This window comes from Culex pipiens, chromosome 2, assembly GCF_016801865.2.
Source record: "Culex pipiens pallens isolate TS chromosome 2, TS_CPP_V2, whole genome shotgun sequence".
Lineage (NCBI taxonomy): Eukaryota > Metazoa > Arthropoda > Insecta > Diptera > Culicidae > Culex > Culex pipiens.
In genome coordinates, this window is record NC_068938.1 from 65653083 (window position 1) to 65670800 (window position 17718).

General features: G+C 33.2%; 1 protein-coding gene across 1 annotated transcript in view; it reads right to left on the reverse strand.

Moving 5' to 3' along the window:
* LOC120418404 (uncharacterized) overlaps positions 1 to 17718 on the reverse strand; it is a 326864-nt gene that overhangs the window by 279605 nt on the left and 29541 nt on the right. The window contains exons 2-3 of the mRNA XM_039580780.2: positions 13670 to 13774; positions 8101 to 8219 (exon numbers count right to left, since the gene is read on the reverse strand). Of these exons, the coding sequence (XP_039436714.1) occupies positions 8101 to 8115 (15 nt within the window). The 5' untranslated portion in view covers positions 8116 to 8219; positions 13670 to 13774. The remainder of the gene's footprint in view (positions 1 to 8100; positions 8220 to 13669; positions 13775 to 17718) is intronic.

Sequence of the window (17718 nt, forward strand, 5' to 3'; positions counted from 1 at the left end):
ATTTTAAAATTTCGTGTTTTTTCTAATTTTGCAGGGTTATTTTTTAGAGTGTAACAATGTTCTACAAAGTTGTAGAGCAGACAATTACAAAAAAATTGATATATGGACATAAGGGGTTTGCTTATAAACATCACGAGTTATCGCGATTTTACGAAAAAAAGTTTTGAAAGAGTTGGTCGTCATCGATCATGGCCGTTCATGGTCACCCGCGACAGACACGGACGACGAAACAAAGAGAAACGCAAAAAGTAACTTTTTCAAAACTTTTTTTCGTAAAACCGCGATAACTCGTGATGTTTGTAAGCAAACCCCTTATGTCTATATATCAAATTTTTTTAATTGTCTGCTCTACAACTTTGTAGAACATTGTTACACTCTAAAAAATAACCCTGCAAAGTTAGAAAAAACACGAAATTTAAAAATGAAAATTTTTGTTCTAAATGAAAAAATGACCCTTCTGGGTCAATGTAGATTCGAAAAGTACATTAAATTTCCCATAAAATGACATGTTCCAAAAATTTTTACAGTCGAGTAACGGAAAATGGGAGAATTTTTAAAACTTTTTTAGTGTTTTTTTCGATGAAAAATACGTTTTTTCGGAATTCTGAGTACGCCATCAAATCGGGCGTCTAATTTTACATAAAAGTCCCTTTGACACCAAATTTCTATCTCATCACCGTTTCAGGCTGCAAATTATTGAAAAACACCTCTTTTTTTGCATGTTCAAAAATGGAAGGGGTCGTACCGCCCCTCCGTCACGAGATATCAAAAAACGGACCTCGGATTCGTGATCAGGGACAAAAGTTACCCCTTAGGACAAAGTTTCACGCAAATCGAAGAGGGGTCGGGGCAACTGCTGTGTGAGTTGGCGAAGAATTACCCACATAATCTTTTATAACAGTATTTTTTTATTTCAAATAAGAGTGTCACACGAAGATTTAAAAAAGACTGGTTCTGTATGTAGAAGCCCTTATTCACCATAGTTCTCTCCTAAAACTTTCTTAAAATTTATTTTAAACATGTTATTTAGCTATATTATTACTTAGTGAAAAATGTTTTGTGAATCCAAAATCTATTAATTTTTATTAAACAATTGTAGAAATAAGAAACTTTTTGCAAGAATTACATTAGAACTGATTATTTTTTTGTGCTTTCCCTTCTAATAGGCAGTCAAAATTATTTGAAGTTTATGTGGATCAAATATTTAAACCAGGGGTGACCAAAGTATGGCCCGCGGGCCAAACGTGGCCCGCGAGGTGATATTTTGTGGCCCGCGGACCCATTTTGAATGATCATGAAAAATGGCCCGTTGACCACTTGTAAAGTGATTTTATACTTTTTCATAATTAAGGTTTATTTTAAACTTTTAAATGCTAATCTTTATAATTTTTTGTTGAAAAAATAACTTATGATTTATCAATATTCTGATCCCCACTTTAGGATACAAATAATTTGTTCAAAAAATTTTATAATCAAAACAATTTCACACGTTGCAATGTGAGTGGAACTAGTAAATATCGTCAAAACTTTCATCAAAATTTTTTGGAAATATTTAAAAAACTTTAAAGTTTGACTTAGGTAGAATTCTGTAATTGTTGCAAAAATATAAGTTTTCTTTATTAATTTGCAAGTCATAATGGCCCTTTAATGAACTGACCCTTAAACTTACATTGCACTTCCTCCGGGATTCGAACTCGTTACAGTTGGATAACGAATCTGATTGACTACCAACTGATTCAGGCAGACAAAATGTGGAAATCGGAGGATCAAGTTTGTTGCAAATCTTTCGTCACTCAATAAAAAATTGGCTCGAAAAACCAGGAGCAAAAATATATTTTCAAAAAACTTCAAAACTAAAAAAATTAAATTTAAGTGCAATCAGCTGAAATTAATTAAATATACATTCCTTTGCATTTAGAATCATTTGAGCATGTTTGGGGTTATTCAACATAATTTGAATTTTAGTGAATTTTCGATGAAATAAATGTTGAAATTCTGGCTCTCAGCGATTGTTCATTAGCCACCCTTAACTTATATATAAAAACAAAACTTATTTTTTTATTTGAAAACACAAGTACATTCAGCTAAAAACTTTTTTTCAAATACCTGAAACAATAAAATCAACAATACCGATAGAAAACTGTTATTTTGTTGTTTCAATTATTTTGCATTGACTTTTTTTTAAATAAGAGAAATTAAATCTTTTAAATAAAAATAACTAGGCTTAGTGATTTTTCACGCTCGAAAATTGCAAATTTCACGGGGACCTCAATTCCAAAACACCAAATTTCACGCAAATTTCGCGGAACGAGAAATTTTTTAAAACAACTCTGAAAATCTTATGTTTAAATCACAGAAACTACTTTTTATTCTAATCTAATCTAATCTAATCAGACCCTAGCGCAGCCAATCTTTCGAAGGGATCCTGGAGAGTGCCTTAGGTTAGATGACGCCTAGCACTCTTCTTGTCATTTATTAACATTTGCAGTGCGCCATTGCATTAGAATGCATTGAAACATCACAAGCGTTAAAGCGGCCAGGCCTACTGCGTAAAGCCGTATCGCAGAGATGATTCGTAATTGGGTTGAGTTTGAGCACAGAGTGTTCGAACAACAACACAATTCTGAATCGACAGGGGAGGAAGAAGCGTGGGGACACACCACCATACGCTCCGAGATTTGGTTGTATTCGTTGGGAGCACCATGCTAAGAAGGTTTGGTACTCCGGGACCCTCTGGGATGGGACATTGTATTTCCACGAATGACCTGGACACTATTTGCCGTGGTTATAGCGCCACAACTCGCTCTCTGTAACAGTATTCATAATTCCAGTCTACGCTCACCAAGTCGTCATGGCCTAGTGGTTAGCATTTTTGCTTACCAATCCAATGGACGGGGGATCGAACCCCGCCTTGAGCGACTTTGATTTTTCGTTCATATTCATCAGTTCAAATTTATGTGTTCTTAACTTTCTCGTTGGGAGCAGATGGGAATCGAACCCAGAACCATTCGCTTACAAAGCGAACACCGTAACCAGTCAGCCACGGCCGCTCCCCCCATACAGAAACTACTTTTTCTTCAATAAACTAAAAAAAACTTCACTAAATTTGAACGTGACACAAAAAAATTCTCCAAGTTTTCAAAAAAGTTTCCATCTGGTTTATGGATGAGCTCTTTATATTTTTTAAAACAAAATGTTGGGCATGCGCTTTCTACTTTTACTGAGCTGCTTTTTTTTAAATATTCGACTAGTAAAGCAAATAAGTTTTCGCTGATTTGCTGATCTGTCGTATCTTTTTTCATTTTATTAAATTTCATATCAAAGCAAGATTAAACAATCTTGCTCAGCCAAAATGAGTAAAATAATTTGAATTTTCTGCGACAGTTATCCTACTAAAAATATTTTTTAAAGTTTTCATCTCACTTTTCAAAAACATAATTTGAACTCAATAGGCAAAAATAATATAATTTGTAACGAAATCGATATTTTTAACTTCAAAATGAGAACAGAAAAAAAAGAATATTTTTTAACTTTCACGGGAATCATGCACCCAAATAATCAATTTAGTTAGTTTCTAAAAAACTGAAAAAAAAAACTGAACAATTCATCAAATGGTTCATATCAAGCTTTTCAATTGAAAACTAATAATAAAAATTTACTTTAATAGTCTTTATGAATCAAATAATTATTATTTTGGTGTTTAAAAAAATGATTTGAGAATATTGATAAATTTCGCGAAGACATGAAGACTTCCATCATTGCCATGATTTTTTGTTCAAAGATATAAATTTTGCTTCGCTATAAATATTTTGACAAAATTCCTTGTACAAGTTGTTTAGAATAGTGCCCTACACATGCTGATTCCTTTTGGTACCGTTTATCCCATTCCTTGCGAAGTTATGGAAGTCGTCATTAATCAATGATTGCCAACTAGGAGGTCAATGACTGTACCACAAAGTTATATAATTATATAAATTTTGAAACACATTTGACTTAGATCAAAAATTCCATCAGTGGCTTCGAGAAGGCAACAACCGGCACATGCTGATTCATTTTGGTGCAGCAATTCGTTAAATTGAATTCAATACAGAGAATTTTAGAGTGATGATCAATTTTCTTCGAAAATGATCAACGGCATCACCTTAAGCCGTCCACGAAATCGTCAAAAATCGCTAACCCTATATTAGCACTTAAACCAGGGTATTCACTCGTTTAACTTTACAGTAATTCATAAGATTATTTTCATACCTATTTGAGTTTGATAAATTATTTTGATAAATATCGTAACAGTTTCAGACAAACATACAATTTCACGGGATTTCGCGGAAAAAGCCAAATTTCGCGGATTTCACGCTGTCCGCGAAATCGTGAAATTTCACTAACCCTAAAAATAACGTAATTTTTTTTTTGTAAATTTGGCCCGCAAGCTCATTTGAGCTTTAATTTTGGCCCGGCCTCCAAAAACTTTGAGCACCCCTGATTTAAACCAAAATGTACTTAATTATCATTGATAAAAGCAAAGTTTTCAAGTGATAGCCATTTAAAAATCAATAAAAATATGTTTTTTTAAATATTTTTTCATAATCTTCAGAAATTAACAGTCCCGTAATATCTCGTTTTTTAAGAGTTTAGCTATTTTCCTGAAAAATTTCCAAATATTTATGAGACAAATGTTTCAATGTTAAAAATCAAATTCAGTGACTACAGTTGACTAATATTCAGATGCAGAAATTAAATCCAATGTAAATGTCATATTTTACATTATCCGTATTTTTGGTAACGGATTTTTTAAATATACTTGAGAAAAAAAAAACAAAATAATGTCAAACCAATGTTCGAAAAATAATTTAAAACTTAACGTTATTTTGATGAATTTCACAGTTTTCAGCTGCAATTATTTTTCAAAGTATATGTTTGGCACGAAAATTAGGGGGCTTTTTTTTTCAAACAACTTCAATATTTTGATGGCATTCGACTTGCAATAAACTGAAAACAATTTAAAATTGTGGTTTGGTTGAGAGTTTTAGCAGAATGCATTACTGTGAATTCAAAGAGACGAGTTGTTCCTTTTTAAAATTAATTAATTTAATATTTTTTTCATATTTTGAAGTAAAACAGTACAGTAAAAAGTTAGTTTGCGGCCAAAAAGATAATTTAAAATATTTAGGAAAAATAAGCCTGCAATTTGTTTTAAAGCTACGCTTTTCAATTTTTGCTAAACATGACTTCAAAAAACGTCAGTCAACTTAAATAATCTTCTTTTGCAAATGATTAATAAGGGTTTGGTTGATTGAAGCGTGAAACATAATGGAATTTCGTATCAGATAATAAACAGATTAAATTGGCCATAAAACAAATTTTTCATATCAATTGGGTCCTAAAATTAATCTTAAATTTGTGATATTATTGCTCACAACGATAAAGCTTATGTTTGTGAGTACAATGACACTTTGAACAACCGCAATGGATTTATAATGGATTTTTATTTCATTTTTTTTTAAATAAGCTTCACGACCCTTCTTGACAGAAAAGGTCCTACTTGACAGCTCGTTCCAAGGGGACCATAGTTGATCCATCGAAAAAATGTTGTCTTGTCAATTTTTTTTTTTGCATTAAAATGTAAAAAAAAGTGATCAGAAATGGTTTTTAATCGTGTTTTTACCGTTGTACATAAAAATTTACATAGGGGTTTAGTACCCAATTGAGCTACTTATTTTTTACCTGTGGATGGTATAATTAAATACTTATGTCAATTTTATAATGAAATAAAGTTTACTCGCAGTAGAATATTATGAAACTTCACCCCAAGTTTCAGCGCCCTCTAATGTCCCACCCGTGTGGATCAATCAGACCGCGCACTGGACTTACAATCCAGAGGTTGCTGGCTCGAATCCCGCGGCGCGTGCTCTAAAATTCTTTGTGTAAATATGGGTATCCGGCGCCGTCGCTCCGTGCCTTAGGAGCCCAGGGCGGCGAAGTCCTTGTAGATAAAAAGGAATATACTAGTGGTTGGTACTAGCAACAGTGGCCGACAGCTATAAAGTCAACTTCGTTTCTAATGGGGGGCAATTTTGACGTTGATCGCCTATAGCTCGGACACGATTTTCCATATGTAAGCTTAACATTAGTGAAATATTCTGCTATCTATATATATAAAAAAATTTGACGGTTTTGTTCGAACGCGAATCAATTCAACACGGAACGTCGGATCGAGGTGCTCTTTGTTGCGTTGGGTTCGTATAAGTCTAAGGAAGGTTCTTACGCCAAAAAGTTACAACTTTGGCCACTCTGGAACCGATTCCGGAGCATCGGCAAATTGTATGGAGAAAGTTACGTAGAATCAAATTTTGATCACAGGAGGCTGAATAAGCAAAAAAGCAAGAAACGTCAGGAAACCTAAAAAGGGCAGGACGAAGTTTGCCGGGAAGAGCTTGTTTTCAATAAAAATTATTTGCGAAATTCATAATATCCGGATTGGTACAAAAATAAAATAAAAAGCATAATTTAAGACTTTGAACAAAAAAATATTGTCTGTCTTTCGCTTGATAAAGAGTTTTTTTATTTAATTTTATTAAGTTTTATTTTTAAAAATGCTATCGAATGAGCTTTTTATAAATAATTTAGTTTAGAGTCGTAGAAATAAATTCTTAAGTTTATTTAATATTAAATTAATTTTTTTTATGGCAGTCAAAAGTAATTAAGTAATTTATGTAATTAATCATTTTGGACCAGTAATTTGAGTAATTAATTGGCAGACTGGCAAGTAATAAACGCTTCTGGAAACCCTTGCAGAGTTTAAAACGTCTGCCCAACATACTAGCATGTTTGTCCAGTAAGCAAGGTAAAGAGTATAGATAGAAGACTTGAGCATTATTTCTTCGTTTTAAACTAATGTTGCGACGGAGCGCGTCCGAAGCAGCCCCCTGTTCAACGTCATTCGTCTTTGTTTGTGTTGCTTTGTCAGGTGCCCGTGCTGTCGCTTGGCAAGAATCAGAAGTTGAAAACAAACTGAAGCAAGCGGGAGCACGGGCGCAGCTGGGAACGAGAATCCGTTCCAGCTGTGAAAAAACACCGAAGTTGTGAGTAAATTGTATCTTGTGAACTTTATTTTTTATTAATTAAGAAAATATAGCTTTTTAGCGTACGGAAAATGGAAAGAAGTTTCATTTCGTTCAGCTCAGAAAACTGGTGCCCGTCACTCTATAGCCACTCGTTTCAACAACTAAGCTTTACAAAAATGTTTGATAATATTATTTGTTTTTTTTTTCGCATTTTAGTGTTTTCTGCTAAATAAATACTGTAAACTCAGCTTTTTTTGTTAATAATGAATAGTGGTCAAATCCAAAAAAAAAAAAAACTATTTCTGAAACCAATTAAACCAATCAATCAAATACACAACTCGACATTTGTGAAGTTGATGTCAGTAAACGCTTCAGTTTTGTTAAGGTATGATAGATTTGTGCTCCCTTAACACGCTCCAATCGACAGAATTTAATTTTAGTGAATTTTCTGCCAATAGATAAAATTGTAAATTTCGGATATAAGTGGGAACAGCAATCTAACTTCACCGAAAAATGTAATATAATCAAGTATTACTTAACAACGAACCTGCACATCTGATCAAGTAAACCACAAGCACCCCCGCACCGGTCCACGGAAATTTCAGTATGTAAATCGGTAAACTTCCCCCTTTCCACCGAAAAAGAACCCCAACCAACAACACCCACAAACGATAATATCCTATCGTTAATTAGCATCTAGTTTCGAGAGTCAGCTCATATTTTGCCCCAGTTTATCTAACTCTGCTGCTGCTGCTGCTCATGTTCTGCTCGGTCGGATGTGGTAGCATAATCACTACAAAACCACTCCTCCCCACTGCTCGCAGTTTCATGTGGAAAAATTTACACCATTTTCCCTGCCCTTTACATATGGGTTAGTTGTGCTCACATACTTAGTGCTCATATAATGGGAGATTTTTTATGCATGGAAATAAGTTAGAAAATTTAATGTTCCACAATAAATGTGGATATTTGACATTAATTTTCAAAATTAAAATGTTATGTTTTTAATATAAATTATAATAAAATGAAAATTACTCACATGTTTTTCCAGCATCGTGATGGTGTTTTCCGTAAGCTGCCGTTCACCGTTTTCGTTGGTTTCGAAGTAAGACGAGTTTGCGAGGCGCGCCGTCACCACGTACTTTGCCCGGCCACGTGCTGTTGGGGGAAAAAGGAGAGGAAGTTACAAAGTATTACAAAAAGGGGAAGCATGAAACACAAGAACATTATGCTTAAATTTAGTTGCTTCAACTGGGAGCTTTTAAGAGCTTGAGGATGAAACTTTAATTTGGGGAGATTTTTCAAAGAAATAAAGATCTTTTAATATGGCTGAAAATAATTTTAATTTGCACCGAAATGCTAGTAAAACTATTTAAACTGTAATAATTTCTCAGGGACCCTAATTAAGGACAACAAAACTAAACTGCAATTTCAGTGCCACCTACTCTAATGAGAATTAAAATGCTCTTATCTATTCGTGGCCACATTCAGCTACCACTCAAAATTCAATTTCAAGGCAAAAACTTGCGTTCCAGATGAAAAAAAAATATTCGCCTAGTTTGCAGTTTCCCACCACCAAGGATTGAGCGGATACAAAAAAAGCTGCAATCAAAATCCGTTACGAAACTAGTCGCTCGTAAAATGTTCCGACTAAGCCAAAAATTCCGCATAGTTAATGATCTGATAAGACACCCTTTTTGCGGATCCCGGCGGCTCCCATTTGGGAGAAACTCCCTCACCGACATCAAAACCCATTTTCAGGGACGTAAAACTCATTTGGCATTTTGTGGGCAAGAAGGGAGGGGGAGAAGGGGACAGAAAGGAAGGAAGTAGATTAGCATAGAATTAACCACTGAAGCGAAATGTTAAGGGGGGTAAACTGGAGAGAGCTTTTTCTACCCCCCTGCGCGAGGCCTCGAGAAATGAAACTAATTTTGCGATTCCGTGGCCTACAACCGGGGGGAAATGGTTGTGAGTGTGTGTGTGCTAGTGAGTTTTGACTGATTTTGAACACTGTGGGGAATGCTATTTTCCGCGAAAAGTTAACTTTTCCTGAAGCCGAGTTGAAGGTGGAGAACAACGCTTTGAAGAGCGGAAGTGTGGTAACAACTTTGAAATTTGGGTTATGCAATGAAATGTACTGGTTTCGTGGCTCTTCATCGAGCCGTGATGAAAAGTACAATTTTTAACGGTTATGTTATATTTCTGTGTTATGAAGGTTATTTTCGAATCCAAGTTATTTTAAAGTGTGGCTTAATGTAAATCATATTTTAATCTTGCTTTTCACATTCAGAGCAATGCTCTGAGATTTCGGCATTCTTTTTTTTTAATCCAGCTGAAACTTTTTTGGTGCCTTCGGTATGTCCAAAGAAGCCACTTTGCATCATAAGTTTTTCCATATAATTTTCCATACAAAATTGGCAGCTGTCCATACAAAAATGATATGTGAAAATTCAAAAAAGTGTATCTTTTGAAAAAAATTGTTGATCGAATTGGTGTCTTCGGCAAAGTAATAGGTATGGATAAGGATTACACTGAAAAAAATAATACACGGCAAAAAACTTGATTTGCTAAAAAAAATATATTTTTTTAATTTTCTTTTATGTTTTGATATGTTTTATTGGACATCAAATGCCAATTTTTCAGAAATTTCCAGAATGTGCAAAAAATCTTTGACCGAGTTATGAATTTTTGAATCAATACTGATTTTTTTTTTTAAATCGAAATATTGGTCGCAACATTTTTTCAGCTTCATTGTTCGTAGTAAAATCGAATTTGCAATCAAAAAGTATTATAGTGAAATTTTGATAAAGTGCACCGTTTTCAAGTTAAAGCCATTTCTAGGTAACTTTTTTACAAAATAGTAGTAGTTATTATTATTTTTTAAATTAGAGCCCATGTTTGCCCACCTTTGAAAAAAATAATTTTGAAAAGCTGAAAAAAATCTCTATATTTTGCTTTTTAAACTTAGTTGATACGTCCCTTAGTTGCTAAGATATTGCCATGCAAAGGTTTAAAAACAGGAAAATTGATGTTTTCTAAGTCTCACCCAAACAACCCACCATTTTCTAATGTCGATATCTCAGCAACTAATGGTCCAATTTTCAATGTTAAAATATGAAACATTCGTGAATTTTCTTTTTGGCCCTTTTGAAATGTAAGTTTTGCAAGTACCGTAAAACGGGGTGACTTTGACTTTGATAGATTTGCGATTTTTCCGCAAAATGAAGAGTACAATTAAAATACGTAAAAAATGGTTTAGAAACATACTGACCGTGGTAGAGAAGTGTTCAAAGTACCTCAAGAAGAACTTTTCATAAAATTTTGACAAGTTTAAAAAGTTAGTTAACTATATTTAAGAAAATGTTGATGAAAGTCATTTTTTAAAACTTCTCGAAGTGTCATGATTTTCTCAATGAACATGATTTTTAATCGGAAAACGGAATGTATTTTCGGATTCTTTGGACAGTTTTCCACTAAGAGAAGGTTAAAAAAGTTTGTAAATAATGAATAATATGTGTTTTTGAAACACAATTTAAAAAAATCTCCAAATTTATAGGCAATTTCAGTTGAACAAATTTCATGTAAAATGTGAAAACTTGTGATTCGTGCTTTGAATTCAGTATAAAATGCAATATAAATCGATAATTTTATAAACAAAACCAGTTTTAACAAATTTTAGGCAAAATTCCGACTTTTTAACAATTTTACCTAAAATTTATATGTATTTTGCTAAAAAGCTTATACACTTAGTAAACAACATATAAACATTGATTTTTTTTTAAAGGATGCAGTGTACCAATGTACATTTTGAACCTTCTTTTGGTTTAAGTGGATCAGTAAAAATAACCATGTTTGACGTCAGATGTCATTTATTTGTGGATTTTTTGCGTGACTAATTTTTGATTAGGAGGAGTGAGGAAGGCAACAATTGCATAGATGGATTAGGTTATTTTTTATAAAGATAATAAATAGGCTTAGTGATTTTTCACGCTTGAAAATAGCAAATTTCACGGGGACCTCAATTTCAAAACACCAAATTTCACGCAAATTTAGCGGAACGTGAAAAATGTCAAAATAACTCTGAAAATCATTTGTTTAAATCACAAAATAGTAGTTTATGCAACAAGTTGCAAAAAGAGGATTTTTTCAGCACGAGTCGTACATTTATCCAACGAGGTTCACCGAGTTGGATAAATACGAAGAGTGCTGAAAAAATCAAGTTTTGCAACGAGTTCCATACAACATTTTTTGCAATTCCGAAAAACACCCATTGAGTGAAATTTTATGTCAAATTTTCATGTATTTTGTCAATAAATCGTTTGAATCAAAAAAATGTTGAAAAGTGTTACTTTTCAAAACAAGTGCTGAAAAGTTCAACTTTTCAGCACCCATTTCAGTGCTGAAAAGTAGAACTTTTCAGCATTTATTTTGAAAAGTGTTGCTATTCCATTCTGTTACTTTTGGTACAGAAAAGTAGGCTATTTCGTCGTTCAAGAATGACAGGAAAAGTAAGTAGTTTCACGACGGAATTGCAAAAACTACTTTTTATGCTTCATTATATATTATTATTCAATAAACTAAAAAAATCTTCACTCAATTTTAACGTGACACAAAAAAAATCTCATAATTCTCAAAAAAGTTCACACCTGGTTTATGGATGAGCTCTATTTAGCGTTTTATCATTTATTGAACTACTTTTTTAATATTCAACTAATAAAGCAAAAACGTTTTCGTTTTGGTTTTGGTTCTGTTTTATCATTTTACATTTTATTGAATTTCATATCAAAGCAAGATTCAACAATCTTGTCCAGCCAAAATGAGTAAAATAGTTTGAATTTTCTGCGACATTTAGCCCTTTCAAAATAATTTTTAAGAATTTCATCTCTCTTTTCAAAAACTAAATTTGGCAAAAATAATATAATCTGTAACGAAAAAAAAGGTGGCTTTTTTAACTTTCACGAGAATCATCCACCCAAAAAAACAAATATCGTTAAAAACAGGATTTAGAAAAAAAATCAGAAATGTTTTTATAAGGTGATTTCAAAGATAAAAATACTCTGCATTTAATTTTGGATAAAACAAAGCTTATTTCTTTTAATTTTTTTTGAAATTTTACATTTCAAATAAAATAGTAGTACAATTTTTACTAAAGCGACTTATTTCCTAATTCGTAAAAAACTGAAAAATCTAAACAATTCTTCAAATGGTTTATATCAAGCTTTTCAATTTACTACAATAGTCTTTATGGTTAAAATATTCAAAACGAACGGGGACTTTTTAGTTTGACACCCCTTTTAAACGGAGTTCTCACACACTATCAAACGTTTGTTTTGATAGTGTGCGTGAGCACCGTGTAAAAAGTGACAGTTCGTCACTTTTTAGTATGACTTTGACCAACCAACGGGGTACAAACTAAAAAAGTGTCAAACGAAAAAGTGACCAACCACCGGGGGTTTAGTGTATTTGATGGAAAAATAATTTGAGAAAATTTATAAATTTCAAGAATTTCACACCGTCCACGAAATCATCAAAACTCACCAACACTATATTAGCTGAATTCTACAGTAGTGCTTTTATTTTTTTTATTCCTATTTCAGTTTGATAAAATATTTTGAGAAAAATCGTAACAGTTTCACACAAACATAAAATTCCTCGGGATTTTGTGGAAAAAGACAAATTTCGCGGATTTCACGCTGTCCGCGAAATCGTGAAATTTCACTAACCCTACTTATAACCATCGCGAGTTATCTCGATTTTACGAAAAAAAAAAATATGAAAAAGTTGGTCGTCGTTGATCATAGCCGTTCATGATTACCCGCGACAGACGCGGACGACGAAACAAAGAGAAACCCAAAAAGTTACTTTTTCAAAACTTTGTTTCGCTAAATCGCATTATAAAAAAAAATCATAGCCCCACGCAATTCGATTTTGGTTTTTTTGACTGTCTTGGACGCAAATGAAAGGTTATAAGATAAGTTTCAAAGTTTCGAATATCCAGCCTAGCATTCGAAAAAGCCAAATTGTACCTTTGAAATTTTCCCTCTGATTTTTTGGGCCAACTCTGAGTCAAAGTTTGATACCAATTTTGGCCAAAATCGTTAAGGTCCTTAGTCGGAACTCCCCGGAGTGTGCATAGAAGGGAAGTCCGCATCAAAATAGAGACATTTGGACAATGATCTTTGTCAGCAACTCTATAAAACAATCAAAAGTTTGAAATCGACTATTCAGAGCAATATTTCTGTTTTGATCAAACTTTTATGTCAAAATCTAATAATGTAATGGAAAACATATGTTACAAAGTGTTGCAAGAGAGTTTTAATTCAAGACTTTCCTTATTGTTGCAAAGTGCCGACACAAAGAACACACCTTCAAGAGCTGCATCCACTTCATAATGCGCTTTCATTTCCCACAAGTAGTCAGCCAGCGAAAGCACCCTCAAAGTGCACTTTAATACCAGCATTCACCAGCTTTCACGCGGCGTGTCAGCAGTAGTCGGGTGGTGCATCCGACGCGCGCTCGCTGCTGTACTTTTGCTAATTACCCATGAAAACATAAACAGAAACAAACAGACAAGAGTAGATACTCGTAGTAGTAGGAATACTCACAGGAAGACGATATGCTTTGATCACACTTGCAGGCAGCGTCCCGGCCCCCGTCCTCGGTGTAGATGCACTGCCGGAAGCAGTCCTCACCGTTGTCCAGGTTGCATCCTTCCAGGGGTAGAAAGAGAGAGAAAAGAGAAAAGAAGAAATGGAAATTGTAGCGCAAACAGCTCGCTTTGATTCCGAGAGAAAATCAGACAAATGAACCTGGGGGAGAGAAACCTATTTTGGGCAGTTGTTCTTAGTTGGGCACCCGAGAAATTAATCGTCAAACTCGGTTTCAGCTGTCAAATCGTGCATATGACTAAAATAGATGTAATGTGACGAAAATAGAATCTTTTTCTGAAACTGGAGCAAAAATGCAGCTGACAGCAGGTGTAATTGGAGGGAAAAACTACCATTCGAAGCAGAATAGAGTTACACAAAAACCAAACACCCCCGCACACACACTCTCACAGGAGGTGGGGCAAACATACTCTGACACAAGGTACGAATTGTACCTTATCGTGAACTGTTGGGTTGGCAAAAGTGAAGTGACACACAAAGTTTTTCGGTGTTTTGTTGTGTCAGTGCAGTTCGGTAGAACAAGTTTCAAATTTGTAGAGTTCGAGTGTAACCAGTCGGTGGCAGCAAACGAGTTGGATGATTGTAATTTGATAATACAAATAATGCTGTTTGTTTGCTTGAGCTGCGCTTGCTGCTGTTGGTGATGCTGTTTGCTCAACTGACGTGGCAGAAGTGATTCGGTTGCAGAGCATCAGAAAAGGAATTAAGGTCACGAGTGTATTGTTCGCTAAAATACACCAAACAAATAGGGTTAAGGACCTAGAAATCGCACAGGTCGTCTGGTCCACTTTTTCCTTAAACTTGGAACGTTTGAATGGGAAACTTTAATTCAGAGAACAGATTAACACTTGAATACCAAAATTTTTTATCGTTTTTTTTATTTTTCCTGTGTTTAGGAAGTCATTTTGAGCAATTTTTTTTCTACGAAAAACTCTACTTTTCTTGTTTCATGTTCTTCTTGTCTTATTTTTAGTATTCTAATTTGCAATTATCTTGTTTAGTTTGTGTTTGTTTCTGATAGGGTATGTGTCCCTATTTTGGACCTACTATGCAAAGCATCAACATAATTCGCATTGTTCTCAGGAACGGTTTAACTAATCGTTATATTGCATGGCCACCGTATGAAAATAGCTTGATGTCAGTGCAAAACAGAACTTCTACAAGGTGTCGCGAGCCAAAATAAGCAACGAAGCCGTAGCTTTTGGACCAACTCGATGTGCTAGGAAAAGGGAAAGAAATGCGAAAGTCATTGGAAAAAGTGGCTGAATAAGCGAAAATAATCAAAATTGTTAACATTTTTGGAAGATGTAAGCTAGAAAACTATTCTGCTTACACTTTTTGTTAATTGGATTCAGTAAGTAGGATTTAAAAGCCTGAATCAGCTCAATTTAAGGAAACAGATCCAAAATAGGGTCATATATCCTATTTGTCTTATTCACTGCCTCCTTTCATTACCTTTTGCCTTATTAGTTTTTTCATGTTTTCACAGCTACTTTTTAAATTATTTGCTCGTTTCCCCATTTTCTGTTTTCATTGCTTGTGAGCAGTTCTCTACGGAATCGGTCTTTTTTCTTTAATTTTAATTTTTGTATTTTTTAATCCGGCTGAAACTTTTTTGGTGCCTTCGGTATGCCCAAAGAAGCCATTTTGCATCATTAGTTTGTCCATATAATTTTCCATACAAATTTGGTAGCTGTCCATACAAAAATGATACCGTAAACCGGGGTGACTTTGATAGGATTTCAATTTATTTTTGGCATATTTTCCAACTGGTAAGGTTTTTCTTAAGACTTTTATTTTTAAAACATGTACTGGGGTAGCCTACATGAGGTCCATACACTATTTTTGAAAAAAAGTTATTTCAATAGTGTTTAAAATAATAGTTACGTTAAAAATTCTTAGTTTGAATTCCGGGGTGACTTTGATAGTCATAGTTTTTCTTGTTAAAATCAGATTTTAGGTGTTCAAACTTTATTTTTACGTCAAATGTACCATTACTAAGGTTGCTTATATAGTTTTCAAGGAAAAAATCAATGTTTATATTTAGTTAACTAAGTTTATAAGCTTTCTATTAAAATACATAAAATTTTTAGGAAAAATGGTTCAAATGTTAGAAATTTGCCTGAAATTCGTTGAAATTAGTTTTGGTTATGAAATTATCGATTAATATTGCATTTCAAACTGAATTAGAAGCAAACATCAAAAGTTTTCACATGTTATATGAAATTTGTTCAACTGAAAATGCTTATAAAACAAGGGATTTTTTCGATTACTGTTTCAAAAACACATAATATTTATTATTTACAAACTTATTTTACCTTCTCCTAGCGGAAAATTGTCCAAAGAATCCAAAAATGCAATCCGTTTTCCGATTCAAAATCATGTTCGTTGAGAAAAATATGACACTTTGAGAAGATTTAAATATTGCTATTCATCAACACTTTCTTAATTATAGTTAACTAACTTTTCAAACATTTCAAAATTTTATGAAATGTTCTTCTTGAGGTACTTTGAACACTTCTCTACCACTTTCAGTATGATTTACTACCATTCCGTACGTATTTAATTTGTACTCTTCATTTTGCGGAAAAATCTCAAACCTATCAAAGTCACCCCGGCTATCAAAGTCACCCCGTTTTACGGTATGTGAAAATTCAAAAATCTGTATCTTTTGAAGGAATTTTTTGATCGATTTGGTGTCTTCAGCAAAGTTGTAGGTATGGATATGGACTACACTGAAAAAAAATGATACACGGTAAAAAAAATTTGGTGATTTTTTTATTTAACTTTTTGTCACTAAAACTTGATTTGCAAAAAAACACTATTTTTAATTTTTTTTATTTTTTGGTATGTTTTAGAGGACATAAAATGCCAACTTTTCAGAAATTTCCAGAATGGGCAAAAAATCTTTGACCGAGTTATGATTTTTTGAATCAATACAGATTTTTTCAAAAAATCGAAATATTGGTCGCAAAAATTTTTCAACTTAATTTTTCGATGTAAAATCGAATTTGCAATCAAAAAGTACTGAAGTGAATTTTTGATAAAGTGCACCGTTTTCAAGTTATAATCATTTTTAGGTAACTTTTTTGAAAAAAGTCTCAGTTTTTCATTTTTTAAAAATAGTGCCCATGTTTGCCCACCTCTGAAAAAAATATTTTTGAAAAGCTGAGAAAATTCTCTATATTGTGCTTCTTCGGACTTTGTTGATACGACTCTTAGTTGCTGAGATATTGCCATGCAAAGGTTAAAAAACAGGAAAATTGATGTTTTCTAAGTCTCACCCAAACAACTCACCATTTTCTAATGTCGATATTTCAGCAACTAATGGTCCGATTTACAATGTTAAAATATGAAACATTCGTGAAATTTTCCGATCTTTTCGAAAAAAATATTTTTAAAATTTTAAATCAAGACTAACATTTCAAATGGGCGTAATATTGAATGTTTGGCCCGTTTGAAATGTTAGTCTTGATTTTAAATTTTTAAAAATATTTTTTTCGAAAAGATCGGAAAATTTCACGAATGTTTCATGTTTTAACATTGTAAATCGGACCATTAGTTGCTGAAATATCGACATTAGAAAATGGTGAGTTGTTTGGGTGAGACTTAGAAAACATCAATTTTCCTGTTTTTTAACCTTTGCATGGCAATATCTCAGCAACTAAGAGTCGTATCAACAAAGTCCGAAGAAGCACAATATAGAGAATTTTCTCAGCTTTTCAAAAATATTTTTTTCAAAGGTGGGCAAACATGGGCACTATTTTTAAAAAATGAAAAACTGCGACTATTTTCAAAAAAGTTACCTAAAAATGATTATAACTTGAAAACGGTGCACTTTATCAAAAATTCACTTCAGTACTTTTTGATTGCAAATTCGATTTTACATCGAAAAATTAAGTTGAAAAATTTTTGCGACCAATATTTCGATTTTTTGAAAAAATCTGTATTGATTCAAAAAATCATAACTCGGTCAAAGATTTTTT